A 20,412-nucleotide genomic window follows, 5' to 3' on the forward strand; every position below is an offset into this window, starting at 1 on the left:
TCAAGTTTGTTCAAAGACTCGTTTTTATTGCTTTTGACAGGAATTGTAGGCGTGATTATAAGTGAATAAAATATTTCTTGGTGTCACCATATTTCTCGATAACTAGGAAAGTACACACGAAGAGGACTATTGCAGACTCTAAAGGGTGTTAAAATCAACAGTGAAGCTAGAATGTTGTCTCTGAGCTATAGACTCTTGTCTCAATAAGACCTGGACATAGTAAAAATTTAGGCATTAAAATTAAATTTACATTATGGAATTTATGACTACTTCCATTTGATTTGTATAGTACGTTAGTACTAGTTTCAAATTAGCTTCCAGATCCACTTTGTAAATTGTTCTAAAATTTACCAGGAACAAGAGATGGACTGGGTGTGCTGGTATACACCTTTTAATCCTAGCACTTATGAGGCGGAGGCAGGCAGGTCTCTGAGTGTTCAAAGCCAGCCTGATCTACAGAGTGAGTCCCAGGACAGCCAGGGCTACATAGTGAGACCATGTCTCTGAAAGAGATGAGGGTTAAGACACCCTTTGTTATGTACATTTTGGTTTTGTAGTAGAGGTTGGCTATATATAGTTTTTATACCTGCTTTTGGGGCTGGAACAGGACTAATGGTTCTGTAATGTTTGCATGCTTACGTTCATGCTTCTGTTACTTTTGTTTGGGAGTCTATTAAATGTGTTGTATAGCCTTCCACCCATAGCTATCATAAAGTATTGACACACTTAGTAAATATCATTTGTAAGAACCATTTGAACATACCTGAATCTTGAGTTCAGACTACTTGAATGTGATACTTTAAGTTCTTTCTAGTGATTTTTAAGTCTTTTTTTTAACGTATTTTTATGAATTGTTTTTTGTGGGAGAGACTTGTCACCTTAGACTTGTCACTTCCCCCAGGATATGTTCTTTTTTTCCTTCCTCCCCTCCCCCTAGTTTTTCAAGACGGTGTTTCTCTATAGCTTTGGAGCCTGTTCTGGTACTTGCTCTGTAGACTAGACTGGTCTTGAACTCATAGAGATCCACCTGTGTCTCTGCCTCCCGAGTGCTGGGATTAAAAGCATGCACTATCACCGCCTGGCAGTATGTCCATTTTTATACATCTTTTAAGGAACTAATAATGTATACATTATGGAAAAATTATGGGTTTTAATTATTTCAACCAAGATTTTATTCTAATTCTAAACTGACTCCTTCCTTTTTTCATTGTATTTTGAGCTCATGTCCCATTCTCATAACAGCTCCCATAGAACTGTGTGAAATTGATTTTTAATTAATGATAATTCTACAACATTTAACATAGCCTAGTCTTACACCACGTGATAGTCTATGTTATTTTAATATGAAGTTTTAGACTGAGACAAGCCCAAGCTTTGTGATCCCAGCACTCAGGAAGCTGCGACAGGAGGACTGCCACAAATTGAAAGTCAGTTTGTGTTCTATAGCAAGTATCAGGCTAGCCGGGGCTCCGTAGCAAGAATCTCAGAAAACAAATTAAGTAAATGAATAAACTCGAGACATTTTTTAAAATCTGTAGTGCCTGATCATTTACAATCTGTATATATAACATCTTTAAAAAGTTATTTTAATTCTAGTCTTTGAATTCTTATGATTATATTTCCTTTAGCATCATCCACAGTAACAGTATGACACTAAAACAGTAAATATATTTGAAGCCACAATCGTAAACATTGTTAAACTATTTCTGTATTAGGGAACACCTGGAAATGCTGATTGACCAACTGAAAATCAAGTTACAGGATAGCCAAAATAGTTTACAAATCAGTGTCTCCGAGTTCCAGACACTGCAGTCTGAGCATGACACTCTGCTGGAGAGGCACAACCGGATGCTGCAGGAGACCGTGACCAAAGAGGCAGAACTTCGGGAAAAGTAAGACGGCCAGCAGCAATGGGTCCACAGTGCTCCTCCCTGGGGTTTCAATAAGCAGTAGGGACTTACAGAGGCTTGGTAACTTTGCCTTACCTACCACCAGCCTTCCCTCCAGACTGTTTTTATCTTTAGCATATTTTCAGAACAGCTAACATTTATCTATTCATCTGATATCCCAACTCTCTTGTAGCCTTTGTACTCAGGAAATTTCCTTCCCTGGTACTAAAATGTCCTTTGTGTGAGTGTCAGTGATGCTAGAGATTAAAGACAGACATGTGCCCTGCCACTGAGCTGTGTCCCTGGCCCTGAGAAAGTGCTTGTAACTGCTAGTGCTTCCTCCTTTACATTCCTGGTAACTATTTTAAACAAAATGCTTGCAGAATACTATGTACAGTATCTTATTAGTCACTATAAACTTGGTAATTAGGATAACCTTTTTCTAAAGCCAAGCATGATAGCATACATTTGTAATCTCACCATTTAAGTTCAAGACCTGGGCTACAAAACAAGTTTAAGTCACAGCTTGAACTACATAGTAAGACTCTGTCCTTTTTTAAAAAAAAGAAAGAAAGAAAAGAAAAGAAAGAAAGAAAGAGAGAAAGAAAGAAAAATTATTGTATCACCTTTTCCTCTTGAGCCACTAAATGTGTATCAATTTAGTATGATGTGTGTATTTATAACAGATAGAAAAAATGATAATACAATATATTCCCAGTAGTTTAGTATGTTCAGTTTGCCTTGGAGTCATGTTTGAGACAGCAGGTATGAGAATCAGGAGAGGAAGCTTTCACGTTGTTTTTAATTGCTCCTAATTTTTATGAGCAAATTTTTCTGGAAATTATGTTTATTTTCTGTTTGAGATTTGCAAAAACCAAACATAAAAATAACGAGGGTACAAATACACTGTTAAAAAGCTCAAGGTGCTGAAATGGCCCAATAGGTAGACACTTGCCATGTGAGCTGGTGACATAAATGCGGTCCCTGAGCCCAGGCAGAGAAAGGAGAGAACTGACCCTTCAAAATTGTTCTCTGACTGCCATATGTGCGCCCGTGGCACACCCCATTCACTCTCACAGCAGTAATAAAAGAAGAAACTTAAACCAGTAAACGTAGTTGCTCCCAAGTTTTAGATCCGCTAGCTGGTGTGGGTGGAGAGCTGCTGATAGCAGCCAGTTCCCAGGACCGCTGCTAAAGAGTCAGCGGCTGGAGTGTGAAATCAAGGTCGCCCAGCAATTCTGATGTCATGCTGAGTCGCTCAAAAATTGATATTTCCCTTAGGACTTCATGAAAAGTACTCTTTTTCACATGTTCAAGGTAACATAGAATAAATTAATCTTATGTTTATATGAGCTGCCCACTGCTTGCTCATTTCCCAACTGCTCATACCCGAATAATCACACAAACTATATTAATTACAACACTGCTTGGCCTATTAGCATATAATATATATTTTATATATATATAAAATCAACCTTAAATTTATATCAACAGATTAAGATCCATACCACTGCGAAGTATTCATCTCTATATTATATCCTTCTTTAAATGAAAACAAACATCTACAAACAGTCATTTTGGGAATTTGGGTGTTTTTTTCTTCAAACTGCTTCCTGCTGTTTGTTGGGCAAAGAATTTTTAGGATTTACTAAGATCTTTCAGGATGGGGAGGGTCTCTTTTTCCATACCACATTAGCCTGGAAGGAATCCACAGGTTCTCATCTTCTGTGGAAACAACTTCAGAAACTCTTCCAAAGCAGCATATCCTTAAACCCAAATTTTGATGTCAAGATACCTTTATATTGGTTTAACTTAGCAGCCCCTAGAATCAAATGTCTTTTTGCAGTTATCTCAGTAACAGTCTAAAAATTCAAAGAAGAAACAAAAGTATACATAATCCAGACTCTCCGTGTATACTCCATCTTTACATGGTTTATTGTTTTTACTCTATTAAATTTTTCTACAAGTTTAATATTTATGTTATCTTATTCCTTTAATATATGACTGTACTCTTTTATATTATAACTGTCTATACTCTCTTTCCTCTCTTTCCAATCCTACATGTGTTTTTTTTAAACACACTATATCTCGCTTAGAGGTCTTTTATGTCTGAATCTGTCCTATTGTGTACCTGAAATCCTTTTCTGACATGGAGCTGGCTCCACCTCTTTTGGCTTTTCAATATGGCAGAGATACGTTTACTGCCAGCTCTGGGACTGCTGAGTGAGGAGCCAGGCTCTCCACCTCAACTCTGGGAAACACCGTGCAGCACATAAGTCCTGTTTGTCTTAAAAGATTTCTGCCATGCATCATGGTGCTTGACCTAGAAATGTCTTTATGTATGGCAGCAATAATCTGCCATACTTTCCTGCCTATGCTTGCCTAGCAGACCCAATCCAGCTGCTTGCCCAGGCGGGGGTGCTGAGCAGCAGGCATGTTCTCAGCTACTTTCCTCCTGATCTCGAGCTGCCATACAAGCACCCAGACCCAAAGGGTGTAGCTAGCCATGTAGGTTAGCCCCAAATGTATGGACACCATTTTGTAAATGAAGACTGCTCGCTCATTTCCTGACTGCTCAGACCTGAATAATCATATAAAAACTATATTAATTACAATACTGCTTCACCTATTAGCTCAGGCTTCTTATTAACTAACTCTTACATCTTAAATTAACCCATTTCTATTAACCTGTGATTCAGCACGAGGCTGTGGCTTATTGGTAAGAATCTGGATTCTGACTCCTTCAACAGCCACATGGCATTTCTCTGACTCCATCTCCTGTCTCTCTATATCTCTTCCAGCCTGGCTATATTCTGTCCTGCTATATGCCGAAGCAGCTTCTTTATTAACCAGTGGTAATAAAACATATTCATAGTATACAAAGGGGACTCCCACATTACGTGTGTGTATGTGTATGTGTGTCTTTAAGTGTGTAACAAGGTTATCTGTAGCCCAGGCTAGTCTCATCTACTTATTTTGTAAATGAGGGTGACTTTAAACATCTGATTTTTTTTGCTTCCAGTATCCACCAGAGATGGAGGAGAAGTTTCTTTGTACATTCTGTAGATGACCTAGGACTTCCTTTGGAGAATCCAGCTGACAGAGGCTGGGTCAGCATATGCAGTTCAAGGCTCTCATGAACTAAACTTTTACCTTTAGGTTGTGTTCAGTTCAATCTGAGAACACCGTGATGAAGTCTGAACACGCCCAGGCAGTGTGTCAACTAACATCCCAGAATGAAGCACTCCGTAACAGCTTCCGTGACCAAGTTCGACATTTGCAGGATGAGCACAGAAAGACAGTGGAGACCCTGCAACACCAGCTCTCCAAAGTGGAAGCTCAGCTCTTCCAGCTCAAGAGTGAGCCATCCACAAGAAGTATGTGTATGTTTGTGGCAGGATTGACTCTGTTCTGGCATATTTATGTCACGTAAGACATTGTTCAGAATTCATAAGAAAGTGAAATACTGGGCTGGAGAGTGAGATCAATGGTTAAGAGCACTGACTGTTCTCCCAGAAGACGTGGGTTTGATCTCCAGCCCTCACGTGGTGATTCACATTCATCTCCAGTCCCAGGGAATCCAGTGCCCTCTTCCAGCCTCAGAGGATACTGCCTGCATGTGGTACATAGACACATGTGCAGAATACCCAGAGATAGGAACTAATAATAAATAATAATTAGTTAAAAATATGTAAAACTTAGCCAGTGGTGCACGCCTTTAATCTCAGCACTCAGAAGGCAGAGGCAGGCAGAGGTCTGTGAGTTCAAGGCCAGCCTGGTCAGCATAGTTCCAGTTCCAGGACAACCAGGGCTACACAAAGAAACCCTGTCGTGAAAAACCAAAAATAATAATAAAAATAAAGTAAAAGAAAAGAAAAATTTATTGAATAGCAACCTGTGTCAGTTCCATAATTAATGAAATATGCTTACTGGAAATAAATATGAATCATTTGAACCCTTCTTGATTGTGCTTGTAGCAGCCTATGCAGCTTCTTAGACTACTGATTTTCGTAATTATGTAATCTTATGTATAATGTATTTTTTTCCATTGTCTTACACATATCCCTATCAGTCTCATGGCAAGAGTCCTGATTCTGGCATCTATCACTTGGCACCCACTGTTTGCCCTCTCAGGCATGTGTTCTTTATCCGAAGCTTTGGGGCAGAGCAGGGGACTTAGTCCCCCCAGGCAGCATTGTAGTTGTCCAGTCTTTCGCCAGTGCGGCTTCTTCCTTCAGATATTTTTTTCTCTGAGACAGGGTTTCTCTGTGTAACAGCTCTAGCTGTCCTGAAATTCACTCTATAGACCACGCTGACCTCAAACTCACAGAGATCTGCCTGCCTCTCCCTCCCTCTGCTGGCATGAAAGGTGTACGCCACAACCTGGCTCCCTTCAGATTTTAATGAGGTGAAGTTGTCTGCCATTTCAGCCTCACCCAGTGCCCTCTATTCTGCTTCCAGAAGGAAACAAGAAAATGTCAGTCAACAATGCGATTTTTAGACTTGTCATGATGGTAATTTTTAGTCCTGTGCTCACAGTGATTTGTTTCCCATGGGAAATGTAACTGGAGTATTGGCAGGTGTGTGTCACTTAACAAGGCCAAAAACTAAAGTTAGGAGAATTTAACTTACATCAAGAGTTTAAGAGGAAATGATCAGCCAAAGAAAAGAAAAGCAGATTGTATTGTAGGAGTCAACAGTGTAATCAACAGTTGGTAAAAAAATCAGAAACCCAGGGAAGTGCTCCAGAAAGGCAGACAGAAGCTAACTGAGCTTTAAAAGGACTGGGAGACAGTTCATAATATTGAAACAAATGAACTTTGAAACTTAAAAAAAAAAAATCCTGGATTAAGCTATAAGACCTTGCATAGAGTTAGGAGCCAATCACGTAATGCATTTGGAAGTGTCATATGAGATAATCAGTTCTATGTGAGTGTTCATTATAAGCAAGCAAAGAATCCTTTATTCCTTTTTTGAGACAAAATCATACTATGTAACCGTGACTGGCCTGGGACTCACTATGCAAACCAAATGTTAGCATTAAAGGCCCAAGAATTCTGTGAACTGTAAGCAGTTGGTTCGCTACACTGAACTCTGGGTTCTGTCATCTGAACGCTGTAGTTGTTGAGCAGGCAACACTAAGCACCAGCCTAGGTGGCAGTGTCAGGGCAGTGATGGAGACTGCCACCACACGGCAGCAGTAAAAGTGTGGGGCGTTCTGTAAAATCCATGCTGCCCAGCTGTCCGTCACAGGCAGCAAGTAGCGATGGGTGGATTGTTTCTGTTGGATGACTAGCATAACTCAATGTAAAGTGACTGTTTGTAACTATTTAGCATTCTTTCTTTAGACACTATTTGCTTAATTGCTGTTTGTTTAATTTCCTTAACATTTTGACACGCTCAAGGCTGTCTTTAATTTTTTGTTTGTTTGTTTGTTTGTTTTGTTTTTCGAGACAGTCTCTGTAGCTTTGGAGCCTGTCCTGGAACTAGCTTTTGTAGACCAGGCTGGCCTCGATCGAACTCACAGAGATCCTCCTGCCTCTGCCTTCCGAGTGCTGGAATTAAAAGTGTGCGTCACCACCGCCCAGCTGCTGTCTTTAATTTTATTGGCTATCTTTGTTAGGTCAAATCCATTGGTCTTTAACAATTTCACTTCCCCTTTTAAAATATTTAATAGGCCCCGCTTCTTCCCACCAACCTTTGAAAATCCCTCGAGAAAGAAGAAACGCAGACCTTCCTCTTCTGGACATGCACACTGTGGCCCGGGAGGAGGGAGAAGGGATGGAGACAACTGACAGCCAGTCCGTGTCTTCGCCTGGCACCCATGTTACATCTTTAGAGCAGCTGCTGAGTTCTCCTGACACCAAGTTCGGTAGGTGGCTTAGTGTGAGTGGTTTAAGTCGGCTGTCTTGTTTGATAAATAGGCTCTAATTTTTGTTTTTTTGAGCTGTCCCAGTAAAAGAACTTATAGTATGAAATGGATCTTTTTAAAAACTAAAAACTTGAATACATGCATGGGGCTGAGTCAGAAGTGGATGATGGGAAGTTCTGTATTGTTATTAGAAAGTAAATAACTGCTGCCTCACCCTCCAGGAAATTCAGTTTCAGGCGATCCTTACAGTTCACTAAATGTGCTGTAGTAGCTACAGTATAGCTTTGGTATGCTTTCTGTTCTTACCCGTAGTGAGTAGTACTGTTCATAATACAAGGGGATTCTCATCTTTCGAATGCTCTGGGACCGTGTTTATATCCAACACTGTGTTAGTCACCATCCAGCTACTGTGACAAGATCCTTGGGAAAGATAGCATAGGAAGAAAGATTTGTCCTAGCTTACAGTTTCAGCCCAGGGTCATTTGGTCCTAGGCAAGACACAACAGCATGGTGAAAGTACCTGCGGCAGCCAAGGAGTGGACAGGAATGAGCCAGGCTTCCAGGGTCCCTTTCAAAGGCATGCCTCCTGTGACCCAACTTTGTTCTTCTAGGCCCCACCTCACACTGGGAACCCAGTACTCCCTGACAGATATGAGGCCTTGGGTTAGACTCCCCAGCACCACCAAAAAACAAACAGAAAAATTATATATACAATGCATAAACTGTGAGAGGCTTATAGAGCCAAGCTATTTATACTATAGCAGAAATTCAGTCTTATTTCAAATAGGACCTTTTTGAGTTGAGGTATGTAATATAGATGAATAACAAAGAGTGGACTTAAATGTTAAGTATTAAATGGACTTAAGATATTTAGTTTTTTATTTAGAGTCTGTAATTTCTGATTGTGACAATTACTTTTTAGAACAGCATTTTGCGGAACCCCATTCATGGCATGCCGAATTTACCAAAGAAGAGTTGGCTGAGAAGCTCAGTTCCACCACGAAGAGTGCAGATCACTTAAACGGCCTGCTTCGGGAGACAGAGGCCACCAACGCCATCCTTATGGAGCAGATTAAGGTGCGGGTGCAGCCTGGCTACCCTGGCATGCCCTGTGGCAGGTGCTTTTCTAACCCTTGGTGTATATTGCCCCATTTTACATGTTTACATTTCAGTGTAAAATCTAGACTCGTTAGATTCCTCATGATATGAATTACTGCTTTTATTTGTTAAACATTTTTAATTCATTCTTTTTCTAAGAAAGATAAGTATAGCAACTGGGCAGACATTGACAAGTCATTGCTCCTCATATACTTAAGTAAAACATGGTATATGTCCTGAGTCCAATAATTCAAGGCATTCCCTGTCTTCTTCCCTCCTTCCTCTACTTTCCTCCCCCCTCCTTCTTTCCTTTTCTCCTCCTCTTTTCCCCACTGCTTTTCCCTTTGTCCTTGTTTCTCTTCCTCTCCCCCTTCTATTTCTTGAAACAAACTCTGAACTGATTTTGAACTTGTTATGTAGCCAAGGATGGCCTTGAACATCTGGTCATTCTGCCTCTACTTCCTGTGTGCTGGGATTACAGGCATGGGGGACCACTATAGTCAGCTAAGACTGCTCAAATTAGATATTTCCTCCTTCTAAGAATAATGATCCAAGTTCTGAACTTTACATTTATTGTATTATTTAATCTTTAAAATGGCTAGAGGACCTTTGGAAAATGAACATGAGCCAGACTTAGGGACAGAGCTCTGATGTCAAGGCCAGCCTGGTCTACATAACAAATTCTGGAGTTCCCAGTCACCTGCAGCTACATGGTGAGACTTAGCCTGGTGCTCGTTAGTGTTCCTGAGCTGAGCTTGTCAAGTACTTGGTTTTGTACTGTTTGCTCTGGACGTCCTGATAGCTTGGCTCTCCAAGTAGAAGAGGGAAGAGATCACCAGAGGCTGCAGCCTGCTTCCAGCCTGCCCCTGCTCACGTTCAGCCATGTCCCCAGAGGAGAAGGAGGAGAACTCGCGGGACCAGCTTATGGTCCTGGTTGCTCACTTAGCGCTTCCTAGTGCTCTCCAGTTTTCAGCATTTCTCTGGCGCCTGTGCCTCAGAGGCACCTGCTCTTCCTGGGGGCATTTGAGGCTGCCAGACTAAAGCACCTATTTGTTCGCCTCTTTCCGCTCTTCTTGGAGTTGGTTAATAGTTCTCACTCCTTTTGCCCCCTCAGCTCCACTTTATTTTCCTGAGGTAGGGATTGCTCAGGGAGAAGATAAGTGTGTATGTTCAGTTTACTAGATTCAACCAGAAGTTCCGAAGCGCAGCAGTAACCAATTTCTCTCACACTAGCTTCTCAAAAGTGAGATAAGAAGACTGGAAAGAAACCAAGAGCGAGAGAAGTCAGTAGCTAACCTGGAGTACCTGAAGAATGTCCTGCTGCGGTTCATTTTCCTGAAGCCCGGGAGTGAACGAGAGCAGCTTCTCCCTGTGATAGACACAATGCTGCAGCTCAGCCCTGAAGAAAAGGGCAAGCTTGCCACAGTTGCTCAAGGTAGGTGGCAGGGGGCACTCGCTGGTGCGTGAACATTTGTGCTAACCATCGGTCTTGCTTAAGAATGGATGTGTGCAGGCAACCTTTCCCTGTTTATTTCCTTCACTGTGATGAGTTTTGTCAACTAGCTTTTTAGCGTCTGGGGCAAATGGCCTGCCTTCCATCTCTGGAAATTACATCTCTAGCCTGGTGTTGAGTTGGATGTGTTTAGGGGTGGGGGGGTGACATGTTTTCCTCCTCACTCACCTCCCCTTTCTCTACTTCCACTCCCAGACAGTAGAGGGACACTGGTCATTGTGACCCAACACACTTTTCACATGCATGCATAGTTAATACTGCCCCATAGTGGAGTGTGATGCTCACATCAGTTAGGCTAACAGTGTTTCCCAAAGACTCTTTTCAAATGCTGTGATATACCTGACTTCAAACTGCAAATTAAGAATCATGGTTTTATTTTTGGATTAGTCTAAGAGTGTTTTCGTTCTCAAGCATACAGAGAAAATGCGGTAATTTAGTCCCTTGTAGCTGTCATCAGCCTCTGAGTTTTCAACTCAAGTTCTTGTTTATTGCTGCTATGTCTCTGCTCCGCGTTTAGTTTGACGTTCTCCTAGCTTTGTTTTGTTGCAGTTTTTCAGGTTTAATCAAAGGGTTGTGAGGGCTTAGTTGTTTAGGGTTTGTTTGTTTTCATCCCCTTCTAGTTAGACTAAGTCATGTTACTAACTTAATATACCGTATATTAGTAACTCAACAATCTGATCATGTGTTCCATAGCAGTCCAGCATTTTGAACTTGTTGTTTATAGGAGTATAGCACTTATTCAAATACTGCACATACACAGAAAGTCAGTTTTCGGATTACATCTCGGTGCATCTGGGCAAAATAAGTACCTCACAGGTGTACTATGTACTTACTATGTATGGCAATACCATACTAAGTCCAGAATATATAGATACCAACTTGGGACTGATGTTCTCATCTTAATATTCTTTTACCATGTTCCTCTATTTGTTATATATCCTAAATAAACTAATAAATTTAGGATGACCCTTGAGGGGGCTGGAGAGATGACTCAGTGATTAGGAGCACCGACTGGTCTTCCAGAGGTCCTGAGTTCAATTCCCAGCAATTACATGGTAACCCCCAGCTATCTTTTTTGGTTTTTCGAGACAGGGTTTCTCTGTGGCTTTGGAGCCTGTCCTGTAACTAGCTCTGTAGACCAGGCTGGTCTCAAACTCACAGAGACACAGAGATCCGCCTGCCTCTACCTCCCGAGTGCTGGGATTAAAGGCGTGCGACACCATCGCCTGGCGCCCCCAGCTATGTTTAGTGGGGGGTCTGATGCCCTCTTCTGGCATAAAGGTATATATGCAGATAGGACACTCATGTACATAAAATAAATGAACTGAAAAAAAGAATGGCCCTTAGAATTCAGTTACTTGGTATACTTAGTAAGATTTACCTTTTGGCTCTTACCGTAGATTTTAAGCAAGCTGGTGCTTGTGGTCTGGGGCTGTGTCTCAGGAGATCTGGATCTAGTACTGATGAGATTCCGAGCTGATGTTTGGCAGGATTACTTACTTCATAATGAATATTTGTAGTGCCTTAAATCTGTTTTCGTGTATCATGTCTTTCTAATAAAGAATTTCTTAGTACTTAGAAAACTCTTATTTCTGCTTCCTATAGTGCAGATTACCGTAGCCACATTTAACAGTAGTCAAATGAAGCCAGGCATGATACTATATGCCTACAAGAGTCCAGGCTTTCCCTGGGCTAAAGAGTGAATACCAGACTACAACGGCTATGTAGCCTGGCCCTACCTCAAACAACAAAAGAAACTCAGTATTAGAATATACCATTGATTAGGGCTGGATAGATGTCTAAGCAGTTAAGAGCACTAGCTGTTCTTCCAGAGAACCTGGGTTCAATTCCCAGCACCCACATGAAAGCTCACAACTGTAACTCCAGTTTTAGGGTACCCAACACCCTCATACAGACATACATGCAGGCAAAACACCAACACACATAAATAAAAAATAGCCGGGTGGTGGTGGCACACGCCTTTAATCCCAGCACTTGGAAGGCAGAGGCAGGTGGATCTCTGTGAGTTCGAGGCCAGCCTGGTCTACAAGAGCTAGTTCCAGGACAGGCTCCAAAGCTACAGAGAAACCCTGTATCAAAAAACCAAATAAATAAATAAATAAATAAATAATAAAAATGAATTGCTTGTTTGTTGCGTGTATCTGTGATATGTGCCTTGTGCATCTTGCCATGGCGCACACATGGAAGTCCGAGGACAGTTTATGGAACTTGATTCTGTCCTTCCACCATGTCAGTTCCTGGTATACAACTTAGATCATAGGCTTGGCAGCAGGCATGTATTTTGGCATAAACACTTTTAATAAATGGCGCCCTTAGCAACAGCGAAGTTCAAGGAGCTGGAAAGATAACTCAGTGATTAAGAGCACTGGCTGTTCTTTCAGAGGACCTGGGTTCAAACAAGCACAGGGCAGCTCCCAACCAGTTGTAATTATACCAGGGAACCTGATTCTCTTCTGGCCTCCGCAGGTACCACAGCAGGAAGGTGTTGCACAGGCATATGCAGAAGAAATACTTATACACATAAAATAATGTTGATAATTTTTAAAAGTTCTATAAGGAACAAAAGAAAAAGAATAGGACAGAGATAGTAAATAAAAGATTTTTATTTTATTTTAGATTTCACATTAATAATATTTAATAATTTCTTTTTTTAAAGGTGAAGAAGAAAGTGTTTCCCGTTCCTCTGGATGGGCATCCTATCTGCATAGCTGGTCTGGACTTCGATAGATTGATTGGAAGAAAATGCTTTATTAACTCAACAGAATTCATTTGAAGGAAATATGTTTATTATTATTTGATCAGGAAGTGTCCATATCTGTTCACATCCCCTGATGATTGTATATATGTATAGCAGATGAATTTAGACTCTCAACTTGTAGTAAAAGGACAACAGCTTGAAGCAATGGTACCAGTCACCCACAGCCCTGTGACTCAGCACCATGGCCTCAGTCTCCGTGATCTCCCGTGTACAGAGAAAACAGTTTATTCCTGTACTCTGGAACCCCAGGAGCCACTTGTTTCTAAGTAGTACTGTGAATTTTGAAAGTGATTTGAATCTTGGTACCATATCAACTGGAAAGTTTAAACTTTTAAAATAATGTTTCAAGATTAAGGAAATGCTTTGTTGGGAAGGTTGACATGTTTATTGAGGGATTATGAAGTACATATGCTACAGTTAATTATGAGGCTAAGTTAAATTGCAGTTTAGTCCGTTGCTTTAAAACTTCTCCATCCCCCTACTTGTTATTTCAAAATTTACCCTGGTCCTGGTGATAGGACGCCGACCTTGAATAGATGGAGCCCACCTCAGCTGATATGTTTCGTGGTGTCTCTAGGCTCTTAGTGTGCTGCCATTGCTCCTAAGCCATGAGTCTGTTTTGAGAATTCCCTGCCTCTCAGAACAGTGACTGTCTGACTCAGCATTAAATACACATGAACCTGGTGCTTCCAGTATTGTTCAGGTAGCCTTGTTCCCCAAGCATGACCCCAAGAGGGCTCAGGCTTATTCTTGGTGAATAAGCCTGGCTGGGGATGTGTTACTTGCCTTTATGTCTCTGGAAATAATCCATTGACTAGATTAAAATTGTGCTCTTAAATCAGATTTGGGGATTATATTTTAATAATGCAATTTGTTAATAAATAACCACATAGTGCTCTGTGGAGTTACTAGCGTATGGTTGATTCTCAGTTTTCAGTCTCAGCTAGAACCCTGACTCTGTACCTCAGTCACTATGAACACTGGTTTCCAACCTGGTTTAGCTGGTTTGCTGCTGACATGTTGAATTTGTTCTCTTAAAGCGATTATCTCTGTGTCCGCCCCAACCCCTGCCATGTTAGAACAGACCTAACTAGTGAATGTATTGATTAAATGCATCTATCTCAGAGCTGACTTTAGAAGTTGAGTATTTTTAACTTCATAAACTGTGAATATGAGTATGCCCAGTGGCATCTGATGTAATTTTAGTAATATTTAAATAAATTCCACTTTTTCTTTGGGCCTAATACACCTTTTGAAGTCTGTATAAACTTGTTTTGAAATCTAGTCTGTTCATATGAATGTAATAAAAATGCCTTTTGCATGGTAAAAATTACTTTGATTACAAAAGACATATATGCTTTTTGTGACCAGCAATAAGGAACTATAATGTTTGATATTTCTATTAAATGCATTTAACTGTATATTCTGTTTCTCTGACTATCCTTTTTCTGTTAAGCACTGTCTCTTTGGGGTTTTGAATCAGGCTGTGAGGTGGAGTGCAAACTCTTGGTGCTGCCTGTCCGTGGCTGAACCTAGTGGATAAGACAATGTCTTACACAGACTGAGCTACTCGGGAGGCTTTGACAGAAAAATTCCCTTCATCTCAGGGACTTGAGGCCAGCCTACTGAGACCACCTTCTGCCAGCCTCTTCAGAGAACCCAGACAGCCTAGCATGGTGGCACATGCCCTTAATCCTAGGATGCCGCGTTAGGCGGATCTCTACAAATTTGAGGCACCTTTTTATTTTCTTTCTCCAGGTCTAGATTCTGTTGCTAAGCTACATCTGCACTCTTTTTTCTTTAATGCCTCTTTGTGACTAGTTTCACTTCGCATGTCTACAAGGTTCACCCGTGTTGTAGCACCTGTTAATACTTCATCCATTTTCATTTTTCAGGGAATTCCATTGTACAAGTCACCGTTTTTATCCATTAACTTACAGACATGTTCATTTTTCCAGCTGTTGGCTATCATGAAATTTGCTGCTACACCATTTTGCATAAAAGTTTTTGTTTTCAGTCTTTTTTAGAGAAATGTCGCTTGCATTTGCTTGCCCATTTTTAAAGTCCTGTTAGTTTTTCACGTCACTTTTTTTTCAAGTATCTTTATGTGTTCAAAGTAAATCCTGTCAGCTGTATGATTAGCAAATATTTTTTCCATTCTTTGATTCTGTGGATTGTCTTTTTATATTTTTTAATGTTTAAAAATGTGTGTGTGCACACGCATATGTACACATGTACATACACACTCATGTGCCACTGTGTGCTTTGTGGAGGTCAGAGGACATGTGGGATTGGTCCCTCCCTTCTACTATTCTGTGGGTTTCAGACAAGGATCAAATTCAGGTTACCTGGTGTACACAGTGAGCACTTCTACCCACAGAGCTAGCTGATCAGCCCGTTTTTGTTTGTTTGTTTGTAGTTTCTAAAGATAGGGCTTCAATGTGTAGCCTTGGACGTCTTAGAACTCACAGAGATCTGTCTGTCTCTGTTTCCCAAGTACTGAAATTAAAGGCATGTGCTACCACATCTGGCTCCACTTATTTCCTTAATGATAATGTTTGAGGGCTGGAGAGATGGCTCAGAGGTTAAGAGCGCTGGCTGCTCTTCCAGAGGTCCTGAGTTCAAGTCCCAGCAACCACATGGTGGCTCACAACCATCTGTAATGAGATCTGGTGACCTCTTCTGGCCTGCAGGCACCAGAACACTGTATACATAATAAATAAATAGATATTTAAAATAATGTGTGAATTCCAAAATTTTTACCTTAAGTGAAGGTTTTTACTCTTTTGTGGTTTTCTTTTTTTTGGGGGGGGGGGGGTTACTTTTTATTTTGTTTGTTTCTGTTTGTCTTTTGTGCTTTTAGTCTCACTATTGCCTAATGCAGGCTCACAAACGTATGTTCATGTTCTCAGAATTATCAATTTAACTTTATTTGGGCCCACAATTAATTGTTATATGCTATATTGGTTACATTTTTCATTTCCATGACAAAATACCTGGTGAAAAAGAACCTTCAGGAAGGAAGGCTTTCCTTGGTCTCGCTGTTGGGTGCACAGAGGTCCTTGCTACCAGTAAAAATCAGTGTTGTCTTTCCAAAAAGATGTACAACCTGTTTTTCCATCCAAAAGGTTGGGAATTGGAGGTGACTAATAGCCTGGTGCTCTGCATTATCTGAAGAGCCAGGCCATATCAAGCTCTCAGAACCAGGACTGGAGATACTTGATAATCTAGATGACCCTTACATTATCTGTATTGTGGTGATGTTTGTGTTTTAACAAAGCTTGCCTGAAGATCAGAGTGCAGAGCTAAGCCACTAGACACCAGGCAGTGGTGGCGCACACCTTTAATCTCAGGACGACAGAGGCAGAGGGATCTCTTTGAGTTCAAGGCCACCCTAAGCTACTCAAAATTGATCCCATTTAAAAGAGAAGCAGAGCTCACGTAAAGGTGATCCCGGCACTAGGAAGGTGGAGACTGGAGTGGTGACTGGGTGGAGAGAGGGATATAAGGGGGAAGGAGACAGGAGCCCAGTGCAGTTTGAGGCAGCAGTCTGAAGCAGTCAGTCTAAGTAGCAGTCAGGACAGGATCACCCCTGCAGTCTGAGCATTGGTAGATGTAAAAGGTTTCTCCAGTGGCTGGCTACACTGCTTCTCTGATCCTTCAGCTTTCACCCCCTAATATCTGACTCTGGGTTTTATTTATTAAGAACAATTAGAATTGGTGCTACACTGTATAGCTAAGGGCTCCCCTCAAATGCCCACAACCAGGACCAGAGGTAGCTAATAGGTCATGGCTCCGATGACTTCTTTGCTGTCTGTACGACTAAGACCATGTCAGATCCTTCCCTAAGCCCTAAAGATAACACATGTAGCCTATCTCTAGAGCCCATCTCCTTGGTAGAAATGACATGTATTTTGAGTTGAGTTTCGACGTAATTACACCTCCTTGTTCACCAGGGATTGTATTAGGAAGCTGTTTTTCAAATCGTACTGTGTTTAAATATGCTTACCGTAAACTGCCTAGTATCAGACTCCAGAAGTTTGATCCAGCCTGGCAAAGTCAAGCTGAACCAAGGTTCATTCTTACCTCACGCAGATCCTTTCCCTGTAAGCTGTGACACTAGCTGGGCCAGAGGCATGTGAGGCAGCAGGTCACACCGCACAGCATCCACCGTCAGGAAGTAGAGCTCTGCATACCTTGTGCCGCACTGAATCTTTCCTGTTCATTCAGCACAGAACCCCCCAGCCCTCAGGACAGTGATGCCTACATTCGAGACCAGCTAGGGCTACACGGTGAGGCCCTATCTCAAAAAGCAAAACAAAAACATAATTGTTGCACCTAGCAAGTAGGAGGATTGCCTCCTGCCACTCTATACTTAGTGTGAAATTTCCCACCCTGAGAGCAGTTTGAGAATGGATTTCTCTGATGGCCATTTAAAACTTGTATGGGATGTTAAGACTCAGATTTGAGGAGTCAAGTTGGTTTTGGAGTTAGTGCCTTGGGGAAGGAAGGATGTATTTCGTTTACATATCCTGGATCACAGTCTATCATGAAGTGAAGTCAGGACAGGAACCAAAGCAGAGACCATGGCAAAACATTGCTCCCTGGTTTGATCTTCATAGCTTGTTTAGCTTTCTTTTTTTTTATGTGTGTGGCTATTTTGTTTGCATGTGTGCCTGGGCACAATGTGCATGCAATGCCACCAGTGGCCAAAGGTGTTATCCTGTCCTCTAGAACTAATGTCACAGTCAGTTGTGAGTGGCCATATGGGTGCTAGGAGTCAAACCTGGGTTCTCTGGAAGAGCAGCCAATGTTCTTAACTGCTGAGTCATCTCTCTAGCCTCAGCCTTTCTTATACAACTCAGAACCACCTTCCCAGGAGCAGTACCATCCCCAGTGGACTGGACCCTCATATCAATCATTAATCAAGAAAATACTTTTCAGATTTACAGACTCAGTCAGTAGAGCATGAGACTCTTCATCTCAGAGTCAAGGGTTCAAGCCCCACATTGGGCACATTTTTAAATGGAGGTTTCTCTCCTGCCCATCAGTTCCCAAATAACCACTCAGAGGTCTATGTAATTATGTTTGGCCAGTGGCTCAGGATTATTACTAGCGAGCTCTTATATTTAAATTAACCCATTTCTATTAATCTGTGTATCATCACATGTCCTGTGGCTTACCAGGTGCTCAGGCATCTTCCAGGAACTATCTGTCCTTGGGCAAGGGGCTTGCAGATCAGAGGCATTTTTGTCTCATAAAAGGTTAAGTCTGTTGGACCTGGAGTGATGGCTCATGGTTAAGAATAACTCTGTTCTGGTATGAATTCCACCGATAGAGAATAAGACCACTACCACAATTAAAATCCAGATTTGGAGCAAGCTTTAATTAAATACTGGCCAGGTAGATGGGCTCTGGCCAGGTCCTTTTGGATTTCCAGAAAGTGGCCCTGATGGCCTTTAGTCACAGTTTGTAGCAGCTTAAGTATTTCCCATCAGGTCCACTCAGGAGCAAACGTACATCCTGACTTACTTGCAACCTCATCTAATCAGGGGCAAGCATACATCCTGATGTATTTCCTGCCTGTGAATCTCCCCCACCATGTGATCAAGCCTGTTCGGTGCAAATGGATCAAGCAAACTTATCCAGGGGAGTGAAAACATGTGACTTGTTATCTCCCATAAACAACAGCCTCCAGCATTTCAGGAACTCTCTGTTCTTGGAAAAGGGGCTTGCAGGTCAGAGGCATTTTTGTTTCATGGATCTCTAAGGCATAGTAATTAAAACTTAAAAAGTAACTATGCCTCTCACACTGGCAGAGGACCCAGGTTCAGCTCCCAGCACCCACACTGAGGCTCACAATTGGAAATAGCTCCAACTACAAAGGATTCTACACCCTCTTGTGGTCTCCTTGGGCACCCACGTGATTTACATCTATATATTCAGGCAAATATTTATACACACAAAATAAAAGGATCTGCATTAAAAGAAAAATTGGGCTGGAGAAATGACTTAGCACTTTTCTAAAGTGTTAAGTTGTGAGCATAGACCCCAGTCCCTTGCATCTATCCCAGCCCCCAGGCCTGAGAGTTGTATTGGTCTGGACTCCAAATCCCAGCATGCCAGGTCCTGACATCCCTGGGGTGGTCAGGACCACTCCCACAGAGTATTTAAGTGAACTCCCAAAAGAGGATCACGTGGTCTCTTTTCCTTCCTTCCCATGGTCACATTTGCAGCCTCTTGGTTCCCCCTGGCTACCGGAGAGCAGGAATCCCATTAAAACTGAATATTTTTTAATGTGGCTTGTTTTGATTTGACTTGATTGGGAATTTGCATCCGAGTTAGGAAAAATTCCCAACACAAAGTACATTCATTCATTTATTTATGGGGCTCACAGCATGGTTTAGAGGCCTCAGAACAACTTGTGGGAATAGATTCTCTCTTTCCAGGTCACCAAGCTTTGCAGTAATGGGCAGTAATTTCCATAGCCACTGTTGTAGTGGCCTTTGTTTAGGTTTCTGTTATTGTTGGTTGTTTTTAAATTTTATTTTATGGGCGTTAGTGAGTGTGAGGGTGTCAGAGCTCCTAGAACAGGAGTTACAGACAGTTGTGAGCTGCTATGTGGATGCTGAGAATTGAACCCAGGTCCTCTGGAAGAGCAGCCAGTGCTCTTAACGAATGAGTCATCTCTCTAGCCCAATTACTGTTTATTAGTAGGGGCCAATTCATTAATATGTGTGTCATCCTTGTGCAGGGCCATCCCAGTCTTCATGGTATTGTTCCAATGTTAGTATAGGTGCTATTGAAAACTGTGTCTCATTTTGCTCTGTTTTGTTTTTAATGACAGGAATTCTAACTGGGGTAAGATGGAATTTCAAAGTAGTTTTACTTTGCATTTCCTGGTGGATGAGGATGCTGAGTACTCTTTAAAATATTTGCTGGCCATTGGGGAAACATAAATATTTCTAAGTCACGTAAGTGACAGTTGAGATCTTCCACACTGGCAAAAGTGTGGAAATGTCTCTTGTCTAGAAGACTGCAAATTCTGCTGCTGTGTTCATCGAATATTTTTTGGCACCTCGGAGAAGACAAGTGCTTGGTTTTATTTATTTGCTTAAATGGAATATCTTTTTCTAAGTAATGCTATGCTCACTACTACTTATCTTTTTTTTTGTTTCCTGTTAGGGATAGAACCCAGGACCTAGTGCTTGCCGAGCAAGCACTTGTGCCACTGAATGGCACCCCAGCTCCTCGCTGCTTC

At 41.6% G+C, this 20,412-nt stretch overlaps 1 protein-coding gene and 1 pseudogene across 2 annotated transcripts in view; one reads left to right on the forward strand and one right to left on the reverse strand.

Moving 5' to 3' along the window:
* Positions 1 to 14,572, forward strand: part of Gcc2 (GRIP and coiled-coil domain containing 2) — a 42,330-nt gene extending 27,758 nt beyond the window's left edge. For both annotated transcript variants that reach the window (XM_038343051.1, XM_038343052.1), the window contains 6 exons: positions 1,716 to 1,892; positions 5,049 to 5,266; positions 7,567 to 7,761; positions 8,684 to 8,838; positions 10,093 to 10,294; positions 13,050 to 14,572. In XM_038343051.1, the coding sequence (XP_038198979.1) occupies positions 1,716 to 1,892; positions 5,049 to 5,266; positions 7,567 to 7,761; positions 8,684 to 8,838; positions 10,093 to 10,294; positions 13,050 to 13,120 (1,018 nt within the window). In that variant the 3' untranslated portion in view covers positions 13,121 to 14,572. The remainder of the gene's footprint in view (positions 1 to 1,715; positions 1,893 to 5,048; positions 5,267 to 7,566; positions 7,762 to 8,683; positions 8,839 to 10,092; positions 10,295 to 13,049) is intronic.
* Positions 14,573 to 19,860: 5,288 nt separating this feature from the next.
* LOC119824082 lies at positions 19,861 to 19,961 on the reverse strand (annotated as a pseudogene).
* Between the last annotated feature and the right edge of the window lie 451 nt (positions 19,962 to 20,412).

This window comes from Arvicola amphibius, chromosome 9, assembly GCF_903992535.2.
Source record: "Arvicola amphibius chromosome 9, mArvAmp1.2, whole genome shotgun sequence".
Taxonomy (NCBI): Eukaryota; Metazoa; Chordata; class Mammalia; order Rodentia; family Cricetidae; genus Arvicola; species Arvicola amphibius.